This window comes from Eumetopias jubatus, unplaced genomic scaffold, assembly GCF_037043125.1.
Source record: "Eumetopias jubatus isolate StellerSeaLion01/CBP00866 unplaced genomic scaffold, mEumJub1_p1.0 scaffold_4, whole genome shotgun sequence".
Classification (NCBI taxonomy): domain Eukaryota; kingdom Metazoa; phylum Chordata; class Mammalia; order Carnivora; family Otariidae; genus Eumetopias; species Eumetopias jubatus.
This window is the reverse complement of record NW_028274810.1, coordinates 30699229-30714963: the sequence shown is the minus strand read 5'-3', so window position 1 is coordinate 30714963 and position 15735 is coordinate 30699229. Positions and strand designations below refer to the sequence as shown.

The 15735-nt window shown below is 36.0% G+C and overlaps 1 protein-coding gene across 4 annotated transcripts in view; it reads right to left on the bottom strand.

Annotated features, from left to right (window-relative positions):
* Positions 1-1174: 1174 nt before the first annotated feature.
* HFM1 (helicase for meiosis 1) overlaps positions 1175-15735 on the bottom strand; it is a 120953-nt gene continuing 106392 nt past the window's right edge. For 2 of the 4 annotated variants that reach the window (XM_088022943.1, XM_088022942.1), the window contains exons 34-38: positions 13884-14129; positions 7074-7164; positions 2395-2506; positions 2148-2302; positions 1175-1254 (exon numbers count right to left, since the gene is read on the bottom strand). In XM_088022943.1, the coding sequence (XP_087879069.1) occupies positions 1185-1254; positions 2148-2302; positions 2395-2506; positions 7074-7164; positions 13884-14129 (674 nt within the window). In that variant the 3' untranslated portion in view covers positions 1175-1184. The remainder of the gene's footprint in view (positions 1255-2147; positions 2303-2394; positions 2507-7073; positions 7165-13883; positions 14130-15735) is intronic. The other 2 variants (XM_088022945.1, XM_088022946.1) reach the window with 2 other exon arrangements.

The following is a 15735-nucleotide window of genomic DNA, read 5'->3' as shown; positions in this document are numbered from 1 at the left end:
CTAGTTTCTCTACCAGAATGTAAAGTAGGCTCCGTGACAGGAAAAACAGTGTTTTTATCATTTGCCTCCTTTGCAGTACCAAGCACAATGCTTTTTGCTTAGCAGATCATAATAAGTCTTGCTGAATTAAATTGCTATTTCTTTAGTGTCAAAGTCTATGTATGCAAGATGAGCAGATTGTAGTGTACCGATTTTTCATTTTAATGGTGTTTAATAACCTTTAAAGGTTGTAGCATGATTGATTCAGATGCAAAAACATGCCAATTGTAAAGATGACTAAAATAAAGGAACTGGTTGCCCTTATTTTTCAACACATAATAAAGCTTCTTAGTTTTGTTTTAAGCTTTTTCTCCATGCTTAATATATATGATGCTTCATAAATGTTTACCAATGACAACGACAATCGTATCTAGAAGTTTCTCTTCTTCACTTCTCTTGTCTCTAAGGCTTTTATGCTTAAAGAAAAATTCCTAAAATTTCTTAAGTGGGCTTCAACTACACATGTATCTATAAATAAATTAAATAATAAACACGGCTTAGACTGCTTATATACTACTTATCAATAAATATAAATAAATTTGAGAACAAATTCATGGGAAAATAACATGAAATAGTGTTTGCCATAGTAAAAGTCAATGTAACAAGGTTTTAGAATTCACCACACTGGAAAACAAGCCAGAGAACAATAATCCATATTGATTAATGTTTCATTTATTATTATTTGAAGTTATGTAACAACAGGTTCTGACAGCCACTGGATTCTTAAAAATCTTTAGTAAAACAAAACAATATTGGTGAATAATCCATACAATAAATCAATTCACTGACCTAGCATTATTTGCTTTCATAGAATACCTTTCTTCTTAATACAAAAATGGTATTTTTATTGGTTCCTGTCAAAATCCAATCGAGATGCATTTAATAACCAAATAATTTCTAAATGCAACTTAATTTTCAGTTTAATGAAACAAACCCACTATAAAAGTGCTTTTCATGAAGTTACAGTAGGATAATAAATCAATCCAAAAAATTGGTGCAAATAAGTCAACAAAATTGATCAAATCCAAGAGAAAAAAAATTTGAACAATTATGAACTACTTTAAAAAAAAGAAAACGCATACTTTGTAATTGGGTGCATATATACCTTGTCTTATTAATATGAGATGAATTTTTTTTGGTTTGCTTTAGAAAATACCATCAAATATTCCCAGAAAAGATTTCATTTCATCAGCTTCATCATCAGGATGATACCTACTGGGGGGGGAAGCAAGTATAGAAATATATATAGATTGCTGAGAGGTTAATGTATCAAATGAACTTCAATATGCTATAACATAGTAAGAAGTCTGGGGGAAAATCAGACTTCATAAACTGTGAGAAGTAGGGATCCAGTCTCTTGGGTATTTCCTTAAAGTTTTTAAAAAGTAATGTCATTTAATCAGTGTGTGAACAAGTCTATAAACTTTGACTTTCAAACGGGAGAGCGAAACTGCTAGTTATCCCTAGAAGTGACTAGCTGAGGGGGACCTGAGTAGACTTAATCTGACTTTTCACTGAACCTGTAGAATTGTAAAAGAACTGGTTGGCTAAAATACAACTGAACGTCTGAAAAATTAGCCAATCTCATTTGTATTTAAGTGATTTTACACTTTATATTATCAAAATGTTGTATTCAAATCAGTGAAACAAAGTTTACCAATACTGTATGTTTTAATTAAAAACATTAAACATATGTTCTCAAAAATTGAGATACTTAATATTATGAATCTTAAGGAGTTTAGGTCACCAGGGGTCTAAATATTCCATGTTTTTAAGTAAATAAAATGTTTAGATTCTGATCTTTAAAATAAACCAAGGAAAGGGATGCCTGGGTGGCTCACTCTTGATTTCGACTCAGGTCAGGATCTTAGGGTCATGAGATGGAGCCTCACACTGGGCTCCAAGCTGGGCAGAGAGCATGCCTGAGATTCTCTCTCTTCCTCTACCTCTGCCCCTCCCCTCCACTCTCTCTCATTCTCTATCCCTATAAAAAATAAAATAAAATAAAATAAAATAAAACAAAATAAACCAAGGAAAAAAGAATGCTGAATTTCTTCATAGAAAGTTCTTATTGGTATAGTCTTGAAATGTTTTTAAAGAATTCTTACCTGAAATCAATTTCCTCTTTACATTCACTGTTTCTAATAAAGAAATCCACTTTCTTAACAAAACATGAAGAATTTGGTATTTTTTCAGAGTGAGTAAAGCACAGCTTTTCAATTTCTGGTGACAGACTTTGTTGTTTTCTTTCTTGTAAATGAACCTATATTTTGAAGTTAACAGAAAAAAAGGCAATCATTGAAAGTTTAACTATTCAGGCAGAATTTAAAAGAAAAACAATGAAGTGCTTCTTACAATATTTGCATTTCCAGCTTGTTGAGGTAATTTTTTCAAGGAAGATGCATCAAACTTGAACACAGGAGAATTTGGTAAGTAAATATCTGGCTTCTCAGGTGATGAAACAAAACTAAAAATCAAAATTAATTATTTGTAAAATATGGCAAATAAGAGAAAGAAACCATTCTAATTTAGATCAACAGTGATTCTTTCGGGAATATGATTAAAGTCTATCATATTTATTACCAAAAAAATTATGCTGTTTCTTAGATTCATGGAAAATTTGGTGTAGCTCCTTTCCTTTAGACAAAACACCAATTCCTATATTCCAAATTAGATAAGCAATAATTTTCTTTAAAATTGGGTCTTATGCTTAATTTTCTATTACCTAGCAGTCTGTAAATCTTTTCTAAACCCCACTTGGCTTAACTTTTAATCTCCTTTCCCTATTCTGGTCTCACTGTAGATAGATACCTTGACTTATCTTCCTATGTAAAACTACACTAGAATTCACCTTCAATCTTCTGTATTAAATTCATTCATTAAAAAACATTTATTATTCACTACCATATGTCAGATATTGTACTAGGAGCTAGGTATAAAGCGGTAAACAAATCCTCAGGGAGTTAGCATCTAGTAGAGGAGCAGACAATGAGTAAAAAATATACATAATTATAGATCCTGAAGCGATAGGAAGGAAATTAACTGAGTAATATTACAGGAAATAGTGTGGAGACACAAACCCACTTTAAAAAGGTGGTCATGAAAGCATGTCTCTCTGTGGAGGTGACAATTTAAGTTGACACTTACAGGCTAAAATATGACAGCCATGTAGGGAGTAAAAAGCAGTGGGTACAGGTAGTAGAGAAGTACATGTATTGATAGGCTTGGGTCTTTTTGTCTTTGATTAAAGGCAAGGAATTAAAATAGTAAGAAGGGGTGTAAAATGAAAAGCATGACGCCTTTCCACTCCCAGTCCTCAGGTCCTACAGGCTTTCTTTCCAGTACCAACTTCTGGCACAATTCTTTCTTTAGAGGCTTCTTGATAAGGATTCCTTTTTAAATCTACTTATTTTCTGTTCATTACTTTTAAACTTTCCCTAAATTATCTATAGTTTCTAAAGGTATGGCTCACAAAACTGTCTATGTGCTTTGTTATTTTCCTACTTGTATCTTCCTACTTCCTACCTAATTTTTTTGCTTTACACCCACAGCTTTGTTCTATTTTGATGCTTCTCATCTGTTTATTCTGTATGACTCAGAGTTAGAACCAATGAATAGAAATAGCAAGAAGACAAATTTTAGGCCAATATTTTTAAAAGCTATTGAATGGTCTGAGAGATCCAAACATGGAACAAGCATGTTGGAGTGAATGAGCTCCAGCTGTTTTGGTAGAGATGGCATGAATACCTGCCGGTGATGTAGGATGGTGATTCAAATATCTGGTGTGGGAAGACTAAACGATGCTTAAATTAAGCACCCTTCAGCTCTGGAATCCTCTGAAATCTGTGATTCTGTCATGCTGATAATCAGCAAAATGACTAAGCAATAAAAAAATTACCAAAAGACACCACAAATTTCTTATATTTTAAACTAGGAGAAATAAATAATACTTAAGTAAATTAGACCCTGAACAAAAAGTTGTCAGTATTTCTTCTGGGGAAAGTTTTGGCTGTGTCTATAATTCCTCTCCATGACTTCTAATCAAGTCCAATATCCAGATGCACTTTGCATTTCTGCAAAAATACTTCAAGTTGAACATTTAAAAAAATTTTTTTTACATTTTTTAATAGGTTCCACTCCCAATGCGGGGCTTGAACTCACAACCCTGAGATCAACAGTCGCATGCTCTACTGATTGAGCCAAACAGGTGCCTCAGGTTGAACATTTTTTAAATTATTATTTTCTTTTCCAAATGTCTATGTGTCCTATATCCTCAGATAACATATTCATCTACCCACTTGCCATGTATTTTTCCCTCTTCCTCACCTACTGTATCCTATCAGTTGCTAAATCTAGTATGTGCTACGAAATGTTTCAAAAATCCAACTCTACTTCTCAGTTTCCATCACCTCTGTTCTAGTTTAGACCTCACCATAGCCTGCCTCTCGTTCTGGCCACCATGCCTCTCATGGTCCACCTTCTGCAACTCATTCTGTATATCATATCATATCACTATATATCATCTACAAAGCACTAGAATAATTTTTGTCTTATCAAATTGTTTATCCTGTGCTTAAGTATCTTGGAAAGCTTCCTACAGCTTACATGGACATTAAAAACTAGGCTACAGCTGGAGGGGGGCTATAGATTATATCACATTTTATTTTATTTACTTACTTTAAAGATTTTATTTATTTATCTTTGTGAGTGCTCGCTTTGGCAGCACATATACTAAAATATTTATTTTTTTGAGAGAGCGAGAGAGTGAGAGTGCACCAGTGGGGGGAGGGGCAGAGGGAGAAGCAGACTCCCTGTTGAGCAAGGAGCCCAATGTGGGATTCGATCCCACGACTCTGGGATCATGACCTGAGCTGAAGGCAGACGCTTAACCGACTGAGCCACCCAGATGCCCAATTGTGTCACATTTTAAAAAATTAGGTCTTAAAATTTAAAAGTCAGGAGATGTCACAAATTCTAGATTCCTAGCTTTTTTTTGAAAATCAGAATATTTGACAACACTAGACACTTATTTCCTACACAGCAACAACTGGTTAGAGCTGAGTAGTGGTTGATTCTTTTATTTATTTTTATTTTACTTTTTATTATTGAAGTATAATTGACATACAATGTTATATTAACTTCAGGTGTACAATTTACTGATTCAACAATTTTACACATTACTCAATGCTCACCACAATAAGTGTAGTTAGTCACCATCTGTCACCATACAATTTCATTACAATATTATTGATGATATTCCCCGTGCTGTAATTTTCAACCCTGTGACATTTATTTTCTAAGTGGAAGTTTGTACATCTTAATCCCCTTTATATGTTTTGCCACCCACCACTCCTCTGGTAACCATCAGTTTGTTCTATGTATTTAAGAGTCTGTTTTTGTGTTTGTTTGCTCGTTTGTTTTGTTGTTTTTAGATTTCACATCTAAGTGAAATCACATGTCTGACTTACTTCACTTAGCATAATACCCTCTAGATCCATCTATGTTGTTGCAAATGGCAAGATTTCATTCTCTTTTATGGCTGAGTAGTATTATAGATATACAAATATCTCACATCTTCTTTGGTCATTCATCTATTGCTACCCACAACTTGGATTGCTTCCATATCTTGGCTATTGTAAATAATGCTACAAAAACACAGGAGTGCATACATCTTTTCAAATTAGTGTTTTTGTTTTCTTTGGATAAATACCCAGTAGTAATTACTGGATTGTTCTACTTCTAATTTTCTGATGAAACTCCATACTGCTTTCCATAGTGGTTGCACCAATTTACATTCCAACCCACAGTGTACGAGTGTTCCCTTCTCTCTACAGTCTCACTAACACTTACTATTTCTTGTCTTTTTGATACCAGCCATTCTGACTTGCATGAAGTAATATCTCATGGTTTCGATTTGCATTTCCCTGATAATTAATGATGTTGAGCATCTTTTCATGTGTCCGTCGGCCATCTCTATGTCTTCTTTGGAAAAATGTTTATTTAGGCCGTCTGTCCATTTTTTAATCAAATTGGTTTTATGGTGTATGTTGTATAAATTCTTTATATATTTTGGATATTAACCCCTTATTGGATACATTATTTGCAAATAGCTTCTCCCATTCAGTAGGTTGTCTTTTTGTTTTGTTCATGGTGTCCTTTGCTGTGCAAAAGCTTTTTATTTTGGTCTAGTCCCAAATTATTTTTATTTTTGTTTCCCTTGCCTCAGGAGACATATCCATAAACATGCTGCTAAAATCGATGTCAAAGAGATTACTACCTATATGTTCTTTTAGGAGTTTTATGGTTTCAAGTCTTATACGTAGGTCTTTAATCCATTTTATTTTTGTGTATGATGTAAAAAAGTGGTCCAGTGTCTATTTTTGTGCCAGGACCATACATTTTGATTACTATAGCTTTGTAGTATATCTTGAAATTTGGAATTGTGGTATCTCCACAGTTGTGCCTTTTATATGGGACACTCTTCAGTTGGCTTTGGCTCACCAAATCCTGAAGGCAGTTTGAGTTTGTAACCCATACCTACTGGATATGGTAAAGTTGTCTAAATACAACATTCAAGACTCTTTAGAATCAGACCTCAGCACTCAGCCTTAATGCTGTGGCCATATTGACGCTTTACTGACCCTTGAGCATGAGATGCCTTTTCAAGCCTTATACCTTTACACATGCTTCTTTTACCTGGAATGCCTTATCCTCCTCTTTTCCACCTGTCAATCTCCTATTCAGTTTTCAAGTTTTTTGAAAAGTAAAAATTCCTGTGCTCCAGCCCCAGAGACCATGATTTGGTAAGTCTAGTGTAGGGCCCAGGAATGTGCATTTTTAATACATTTTAATACTTTTGAAGTAGGTGGTCTGTCAATAGCACTTTAAGAAACACAGCTCTAAAAATAAGAAGGTTCAGGTTGGCTAATACCTTATAGCTTCTTTGACATCTAATAATTTAATCCCCATCTCCAATTATGTGTCAGGAGGATATACAATTGTAAAGTATTCCAAACCAAAATTCTAAAACTTGCCTTTTTGCCATTTCTCCTTGGAATTTGCTTTTTGACTCTTGGAGGAATATCTTACTTCCCCTGGTACTTGAACTCAAAGTGTTTCCAAATCCTATGTAAAGAAATAACATTTTGAAATTAAATGCCAGGAAACAGATGAATGGATCTTTTCAGAAGTTCTACAAGGACTCTCTCTAACAGATATGATTTGATTAAAGAAGAATGAACAATTCTTCTCAATAATAAAATTTAATTTACATAGAGAAATAAGGGAGCAAAGCTAAGGGAGTAAAACTATAAACACATATGTTAGTTTATTAGTCACTATACTAAAAGGTCCCCAAACCACTTTTACTTACTCATTTTAACTCATGTAAATGTTCAAGTTGAATTTCATTCAATATTTTCAATGATCTGCATTCAATTAAGTTCATTTAAAGTGCTCTATACATGGCACTTATGGAGACTGATTTTCCCAATGTCAAAGTTATGCCCTCACATGATTAGGTTACCTCAAAGAATCAGTACAAACTGCCTCTTAAATTTCTATACACATAACTTTTAACTTTGAGGTAGGGACTAGTAGTTGTCCGTTGATACAGGAAATTGTGCCTACTGACTCCACATCATAGATTTCCTGGCCTATTTTCTGAAGGTGGTCAAATCCTCTTCCATCTGGAAGGAATAATAGCTCTTAGGTATTTCTTAGAATCCTGAAACAATAATATTTCAACTTCTAATTGCTTCCTTTAAAAAGATTTTTTAAGAGAGCATTGGGGTGGGATACATTAAGAGGTAACTATAATTCTGAGGTACTGATTTCCTCCTGTCAGCCATCATGGGACAGAGTATCTCCAATTTGCTGTCTTCTCATATACTTAGCAGGATTTTAATTTTCTGTTTTAGTGACATAGAGCAAATCTGCCAGTAATTCAGAAAACGAAGTCCCATTATTTTGGGGTTGTAAATGACTTAAATACAATATCTAGCATAGAAGAAACTAATCCTTTCCTATTGTTTATTTATGCCTGAAAAAAATCAATATGTCTATGAGAAATAAAAGGTGTCTTTCATTTTCCTGATAGTGGATGAACACTTTTTTAAAAATGGGAGTAATTTTAGGGATGCCTGGGTGGCTCAGTTGGTTGGGTGTCCAACTCTTTTTTTTTTAAATTTTATTATGTTATGTTAGTCACCATACATCATTAGTTTTTGATGTGGTGATCCACGATTCATTGTTTTTGTATAATACCCAGTACTCCATGCAGTACGTGCCCTCCTTAATACCCATCACCGGGCTAACCAGTCCCCCCTCCCCCTCCCCTCTAAAACCCTGTTTGTTTCTCAGAGTCCATAGTCTCTCATGGTTCATCTCTCCCTCCAATTCCCCCCTGCTCATTTTTCCCTTCCTTCTCCTAGTGTCCTACATGCTATTCCTTATGTTCCACAAATAAGTGAAACCATATGATAATTGACTTTCTCTGCTTATTTCACTTAGCATAATCTCCTCCAGTCCCATCCGTGTTGATGTAAAAGTTGGGTGGTCATCCTTTCTGATGGCTGAGTAATAGTCCATTGTATATATGGACCACATCTTCTTTATCCATTCATCTGTCGAAGGGCATCTCGGCTCTTTCCACAGTTTTTCTATTGCGGACATTGCTGCTATGAACATTGGGATGCATATGGCCCTTCTTTTCACTACATCTGTGTCTTTGGGGTAAATACCCAGGAGGGCAATTGCTGGGTCATAGGGTAGCTCTATTTTTAAATTTTTGAGGAACCTCCACAGTTTTCCAAAGTGGCTGTACCAACTTGCATTCCCACCAACAGTGTAAGAGGGTTCCCCTTTCTCCACAACCTCTCCAATATTTGTTGTTTCTTTCCCTGTCCATTTTTGCCATTGTAACTGGTGTAAGGTGGTATCTCAGTGTGGTTTTGATTTGAATTTCCCTGATGGCTAATGATGATGAACATTTTTTCATGTGTCTGTTAGCCATTTGTATGTCTTCTTCAGAGAAGTGTCTTTTCATATCTTCTGCCCACTTTTTGACTTGATTATTTGTCTTTTGGGTATTGAGTTTGAGAAGTTCTTTATAGATCTTGGATATCAGCCCTTTATCTGTAGTGTCATTTGCAAATATCTTCTCCCATTCTGTGGGTTGCCTCTTTGTTTTGTTGACTGTTTCCTTTGCTGTGCAGAAGCTTTTTATCTTGATGAAGTCCCAAAAGTTCATTTTTGCTTTTGTTTCACTAGCTTTTGGAGATGGATCTTGAAAGAAGTTGCTGTGGCCGATGTCAAAGAGGTTACTGCCTATGTTCTCCTCTAGGATTTTGATGTATTCCTGTCTCACATTGAGGTCTTTCATCCACTTTGAGTTCATCTTTGTGAATGGTGTTAGAGAATGGTCAAGTTTCATTCTTCTGCATGTGGCTGTCCAATTTTCCCAGCACCATTTATTGAAGAGAGTGTCTTTTTTCCATTGCATGTTTTTTCCTGCTTTGTCAAAGATTATTTGACCATAGAGTTGAGGGTCCATATCTGGGCTCTGTATTCTGTTCTATTGGTCTATATGTCTGTTTTTGTGCCAGTACCATGCTGTCTTGGTGATTACAGCTTTGTAATATAGCTTGAAATCGGGCAACGTGATGCCCCAGCTTTGTTTTTCTTTTTCAACATTTCCTTGGTGTTTGGGGTTTTTTCTGATTCCATACAAATTTTAGGATTGTTTGTTCCAGCACTTTGAAAAATGTCATTGGAATTTTGATTGGGATGGCGTTGAAGGTATAGATTGCTCTGGGTAGCATAGACATTTTAACAATGTTTATTCTTCCGATCCACGAGCATGGAATATTTTTCCATCTTTTTGTGTCTTCTTCAATTTCTTTCATGAGTGTTCTGTAGTTCCTAGAGTATAGATCCTTTACCTCTTTGGTTAGGTTTATTCCGAGGTATCTTATGGTTTTTGGTGCTATTGTAAATGGAATCATTTCTCTAATTTCTCTTTCTACAGTTGCGTTGTTAGTGTATTAAGAAAGCAACTGATTTCCATTCATTGATATTGTATCCTGCCACATTACTGAATTGCTGTATGAGTTCTACTAATTTGGGGATGGAACCTTTTGGGTTTTCCACATAAAGTATCATGTCATCTGCAAAAAGAGAGAGTTTGACTTCTTCTTTGCCAATCTGAATACCTTTTATTTCTTTTTGTGGTCTGATTGCTGTTGCTAGGACTTCTAGTACTATGTTGAACAACAGTGGTGAGAGTGGGCATCCTTGACGTGTTCCTGATCTTAAGGGAAAGGCTCTCAGCTTTTCCCCATTGAGGATGATATTCACTGTGGGTTTTTCATAGATGGATTTTATGAACTTGAGGAATGTTCCCTCTATCCCTATACTCTGAAGAGTTTTAATCGGGAAAGGATGTTGTATTTTATCAAATGCTTTTCCTGCATCAACTGAGAGGACCATATCGTTCTTCTCTCTCCTCTTATTAATGTGTTCTATCACATTGATTGATTTGCGAATGTTGAACCACCCTTGCATCCCGGGAATAAATCCCACTTGGTCGTGGTGGATGATCCTTTTAATGTATTGTTGTATCCTATTAGCTAGGATTTTGTTGAGGATTTTGGAATCCATATTCATCAGGGATATCGGTCTGAAATTCTTTTTGATGGGGTCTTTGCCTGGTTTGGGGATTAAGGTAATGCTAGCCTCATAGAATGAGTTTGGAAGTTTTCCTTCTGTTTCTATTTTTAGAAACAGCTTCAGTAGAATAGGTATTATTTCTTCTTTGAATGTTTGGTAGAATTCCCCAGGGAATCCATCAGGCCCTGGACTCTTGTTTTTTGGGAGGCTTTTGATCACTGCTTCAATCTCGTTACTGGTTACTGGCCTATTCAGGTTGTCAATTTCTTCCTGTTTCAGTCTTGGCAGCTTATAGGTTTCCAGGAAGGCCTCCATTTCATCCAGATTGCTCAGTTTATTGTCATATAGTTGTTGATTTCCAATAATTGTTTCTATTTCCTTGGTGTTAGTTGTGATCTCTCCCCTTTCATTCATAATTTTATTAATTTGGGTCCTTTCTCTTTTCTTTTGGATAAGTCTGGCCAGTGGTTTATCGATCTTATTAATTCTTTCAAAGAACCAACTTTTAGTTTCGTTGATCTGATCTACTGTGTTTCTGATTTCTAATTCATTGACCTCTGCTTTAATTTTAATTATTTCTCTTCTAATGCGTGGCTTAGGCATCATTTGTTGCTTTTTCTCTAGTTCTTTAAGGTGTAGAGTTAGTTGGTGAATTCGGGATTTTTCTATTTTTCTATTTTTTTGAGTGAGGCTTGGATGGCTATGTATTTCCCCCTTAGGACCGCCTTTGCAGTATCCCATAGGTTTTGGACCAATGTGTTTTCGTTTTCATTGATTTCCATGAATTGTTTAAGTTCTTCTTTGATTTCCTGGTTGACCCAAACATTCTTGAGCAGAGTGGTCTTTAGCTTCCAAGTGTTTGAATTTCTGCCAAATTTTTTCTTGTGATTGAGTTCCAGTTTTAAAGCATTGTGGTCTGAGAATATGCAGGGAATAATCTCAATCTTTCGGTATTGGTTGAGACCTGATTTGTGACCCAGTATGTGGTCTATTCTGTAGAAAGTTCCATGTGCGCTCGAGAACAATGTGTATTCTGTTGTTTTAGGGTGGCATGTTCTGTAAATATCTATGAAGTCCATCTGGTCCAATGTATCATTCAAAGCTCTTGTTTCCAAGTTGATTTTCTGCTTAGATGATCAGTCCATTGCTGAGAGTGGAGTATTGAGGTCTCCTAAAATTAACGTATTGTTATCAATATGATGAATGTTCGTTTCATTCCCCAGATTAGGGAAGTTCTCAGCTACAATTTGCTCAAATACATCTTCTAGTCCTCTCTCTCTCTCTCCACTCCCTCCAAGATTCCAATTATTCTGACATTGGAACGCTTCATGGTATCACTTATTTTTCTGATTCTATTTTCATGGATTCTGAGTTGTTTTTCCCTGGCCTCCTTTTTTCCCTTTTTATCTATTATATTGTCTTCCAGGTGGCTTATTCATTTTTCTGCCTCACTTACCCTAGCTGTTAGATTATCTAGATTGGATTGGATATCATTGATAGCATTTTTAAGTTCTGCCAATTCAGCTTTCATTTCTGCCCTTAGAGACTCTGTGTTGCCATTAATTGATTTCTCCATTCTAGCCATTGTCTTCACAGTTGCTAGCCTGAATTCCATCTCCGATATCTTGGTTATATCTGCATCCATTTGTAAATCTGCGGCATAAGTCATAATCTCTGAGTCTTTTCTATTTTGGGGGCTCCTCCTCCTAGTCATTCTGTTGATAGGTATTTGAGGGAATGTATAGAGTCCAAATTATTGACCAGAACCCAAGCAAGATGCACCTGTTTTCTAGGGACCTTAGGGTTGCTGGCCTCTTGTTTTCCCAGCCTGTCTTCTGCGGGAGGGACCTGCCGTACTGTTACTCAGGCAACCTTTTTGGGCAGAGTTGCCCTGCCCTCCTGTGGCAGGGGATGGGCTCAGCAGGAATCAGTTTTTGGGGCTTTTGTTCTCTGACGGCTTTCCCTGGTGGCTTTCCGCGTCTTTTCCGCGAGTCAGAGCAGAAGAGACCGTTTCCAACCCTCTGCCTCAGAGCAGAAAGACCACAGTCTGTTCTTCAGTGAGCTCTCCAGGACATACCATCTCCGTTTCTGTCTGTGCTGCTATAAACTGCAGCAGCCTGGGTTGTTAGCCCCTCCGCAGAGCCCCCCGTCCTGCCTCCAGGTCGGGGCACATCTCTGCCCTTTGTACTTCTAAAACCGCCAGCCGCCCCCAGATCGCACGGTCAACCCAGCCGCTCGGGGTTTCCACCCCGGGGGCTGCCCTAAAGTCCTTTCCCCGCCACTACCGGTCTGCGAGTTTGTGCCCCGTCCCCAGCGTGCGAGGCTGTCGCTCACTGGCGGTGTAGGATCCCCATGGCCAGGCACCATACCGCTGCCATTTATCCTCCAATATCTGCCCTCAGAATCACGGCTCGCCGCTTCATACTTCGAAACCAACCGCCTGCGATATTCTTTTTGTAGAGATCCAGATCTTCTTACATCTCTGGCTGGTTTCATGGGTGCTCAGAGTGGTCTGGTAGATATTCAGCTCAATTCCGGAGACCCGTTGAAATAAGGTCCCCTACTCCTCCACCATCTTTCCTTCCCTACCATGTATATACTTGAATGTGGACGTCCAACTCTTGATTTGGCTCAGCTCATGATCTCAGGGTCATGGGATCAAGCCCTGTTGGGGCTGTGTGCTCGGTGCAGAGTCTGCTTGTCCCTCTCCCTCTGCTCCTCCCTCACTCATGCACGTGCACGCACTCTCTCTCTCTCTCTCTCAAATAAAATCTTTTTTAAAAAATGGAATAATTATGTCCTTCACAAACATTAGCAAATTATGTGTGATCACAGAATTGAAAGCTGGATAGTCTGTTTTATGAGGGAAAATTCAATAAACATTTTAAACATTTTTTATTTAAATAGAGTTTTTAACAAGATAGGGGAGCAATAGAAGAGGAAAAGCTCATATACTATATCATTATCATGGAATAACCTTGACCTCTGTCCTTAGGAGGAAATATGATTTATGGAAGGGTCACATTTTCAGTTTTGCTAAAAATCACAATCTTAACAAACCAAAGCTAATTAAGCAAACACATAAAAAAGGCAAAGAAAATTAGTCCCAGAAACTGAACTGAAAAATATTCAAAGAATTTCTCATGAAATTATTTCATGCTAATAGACAATTTTACCTGATGTTTTTGTCTTCTCAGTACTGGCTGAAAAACTGGTAACTTCTAATAAGTTCTCATCATCAAAATCATCCCAAACTTCATCTCCCAATTCAAAGTTCACATCCAAAACTTCTGAGAATGGAGCATTATTTTTATCCACATCTGTCAAATTCTGGTTTCCAGATGCATTAAGATGTCTGTTGAATAGCACTGTTTGAGGGGCTTTCTCATCTGAAGTTGTAGGATAGTTCCATCTAGAGAAATCTGTCATGTGTATGTATAAAAGAGGAAAGGTACTTTTTAAATCATTAACATCATTTTCCATTGATATATCAAATACATCTTTCAACTACTAAACTGAAGTTTGAATAGTAGTTTTCAAAGTATTGGGTCAAGCATTGTTGAATATTGTTTTCAACCAATTCTATTTACTGTATTACATATACTGATAGTTGCATTAAATTTAATTTTCAGTGGATTCTTTTAGAGATAATTAATTTTCCCTCTTAATTCCTATATGAGAATAACTTTACTCTAAAATGAATTTTATAATTTCTAAAATGGTCTTCCTTCCTCCAGCTCTTCTCCCTGCCAAAAAATCTTCAGTGTTATCCATTGTTTATAGCCTGGGCTTAGGGCCAGACTACCTGGGTGAAAATTCTACTTCTCTCACTTACTAGTTGTATGATCTTAGACAAGTAATTTAAAGTCTCTGAGCCTTGTTTTCTCCTCTGCAAAATGAGAATAATAGTAACTATTTCAGAAGATTGTTAGAGGGAATAAATGCCTTTAGGTTTGCAGTTTTCCATAGTAGTGTGCTAATAAATGTTTAATAACTGCTTCTCTAAAAAATGTATGCATATATATACTTGCATTTATTATATGTATTTATTATAGGTAAAGGATATGTAGCACACAATTTACAAATAATAATAAAATATATAGCATGCTTAATTGTAAATTCCATATATTTGATTTTCACCAAATGTTTCCATTGAGTTTTGCCAAACTCCTGTATCTGTAGCCAACCTATGGTTGCAATTAACAAATGAATATAGTTCTCACATGAATGTTGCTTGACATTCTTGTTGACTGTAACAACTAAGATGAAAGTAAAATAACAGAGAAAGATATTGGGACTTGACTCAGTCATTAGGCAACTCCTTTGCTAAATTAGACAATAGTTTTCAAATACTAGAAGAATATTCCCTCACCTTTTTGTGCTATTCACAATGTAATAGCTATAGGCACAATGTACTGTTAAATTTAATCTACACTATTAACATTTTTCCATCACTTTCATAAGTCTAAGCAATAAATCAAGTCTTAATATGCAGTGTTTGCTGATTTCCATGGTATAAATATTCCCATTATGATTAATTTCAAGCTACCAGTGTGACATCTCTGAACATGAAGTTGAGAAGAAATGCATAGTAGCACACCATTATATAGTATTTCCACCATAGAGATACAAATAAAAAGGCAAATAATCTCAAGAACACAGATAACAGTAATATGTAGTAGAACAATTAGGAAGTGATTAGTTTTGAATATTTACAGTCTTTGTTTTTAATTATTTAATTGAAAGTTTATATAATTAAACTTTTAATAATGGCTGAAAGATTACCAAGAATTTAAAAATCATCTCTCACAAGCCAGCACAAGCTTGCTCCAGGTGTACCACTGAGTTTCCTTCATTTAAAATATTCTCTGTACTTTTCTTCACCTAGCCAAATTGTACTTTATCCTTCAATTATACCTACAACTCCAGTTCATATTATTCTACTTTTGTTCGTTGATATACACACAATATATATACTAAAAATAGAAGCAGGTACAAAGTGTAATGGAAATGCAAAGGGAACAGGAC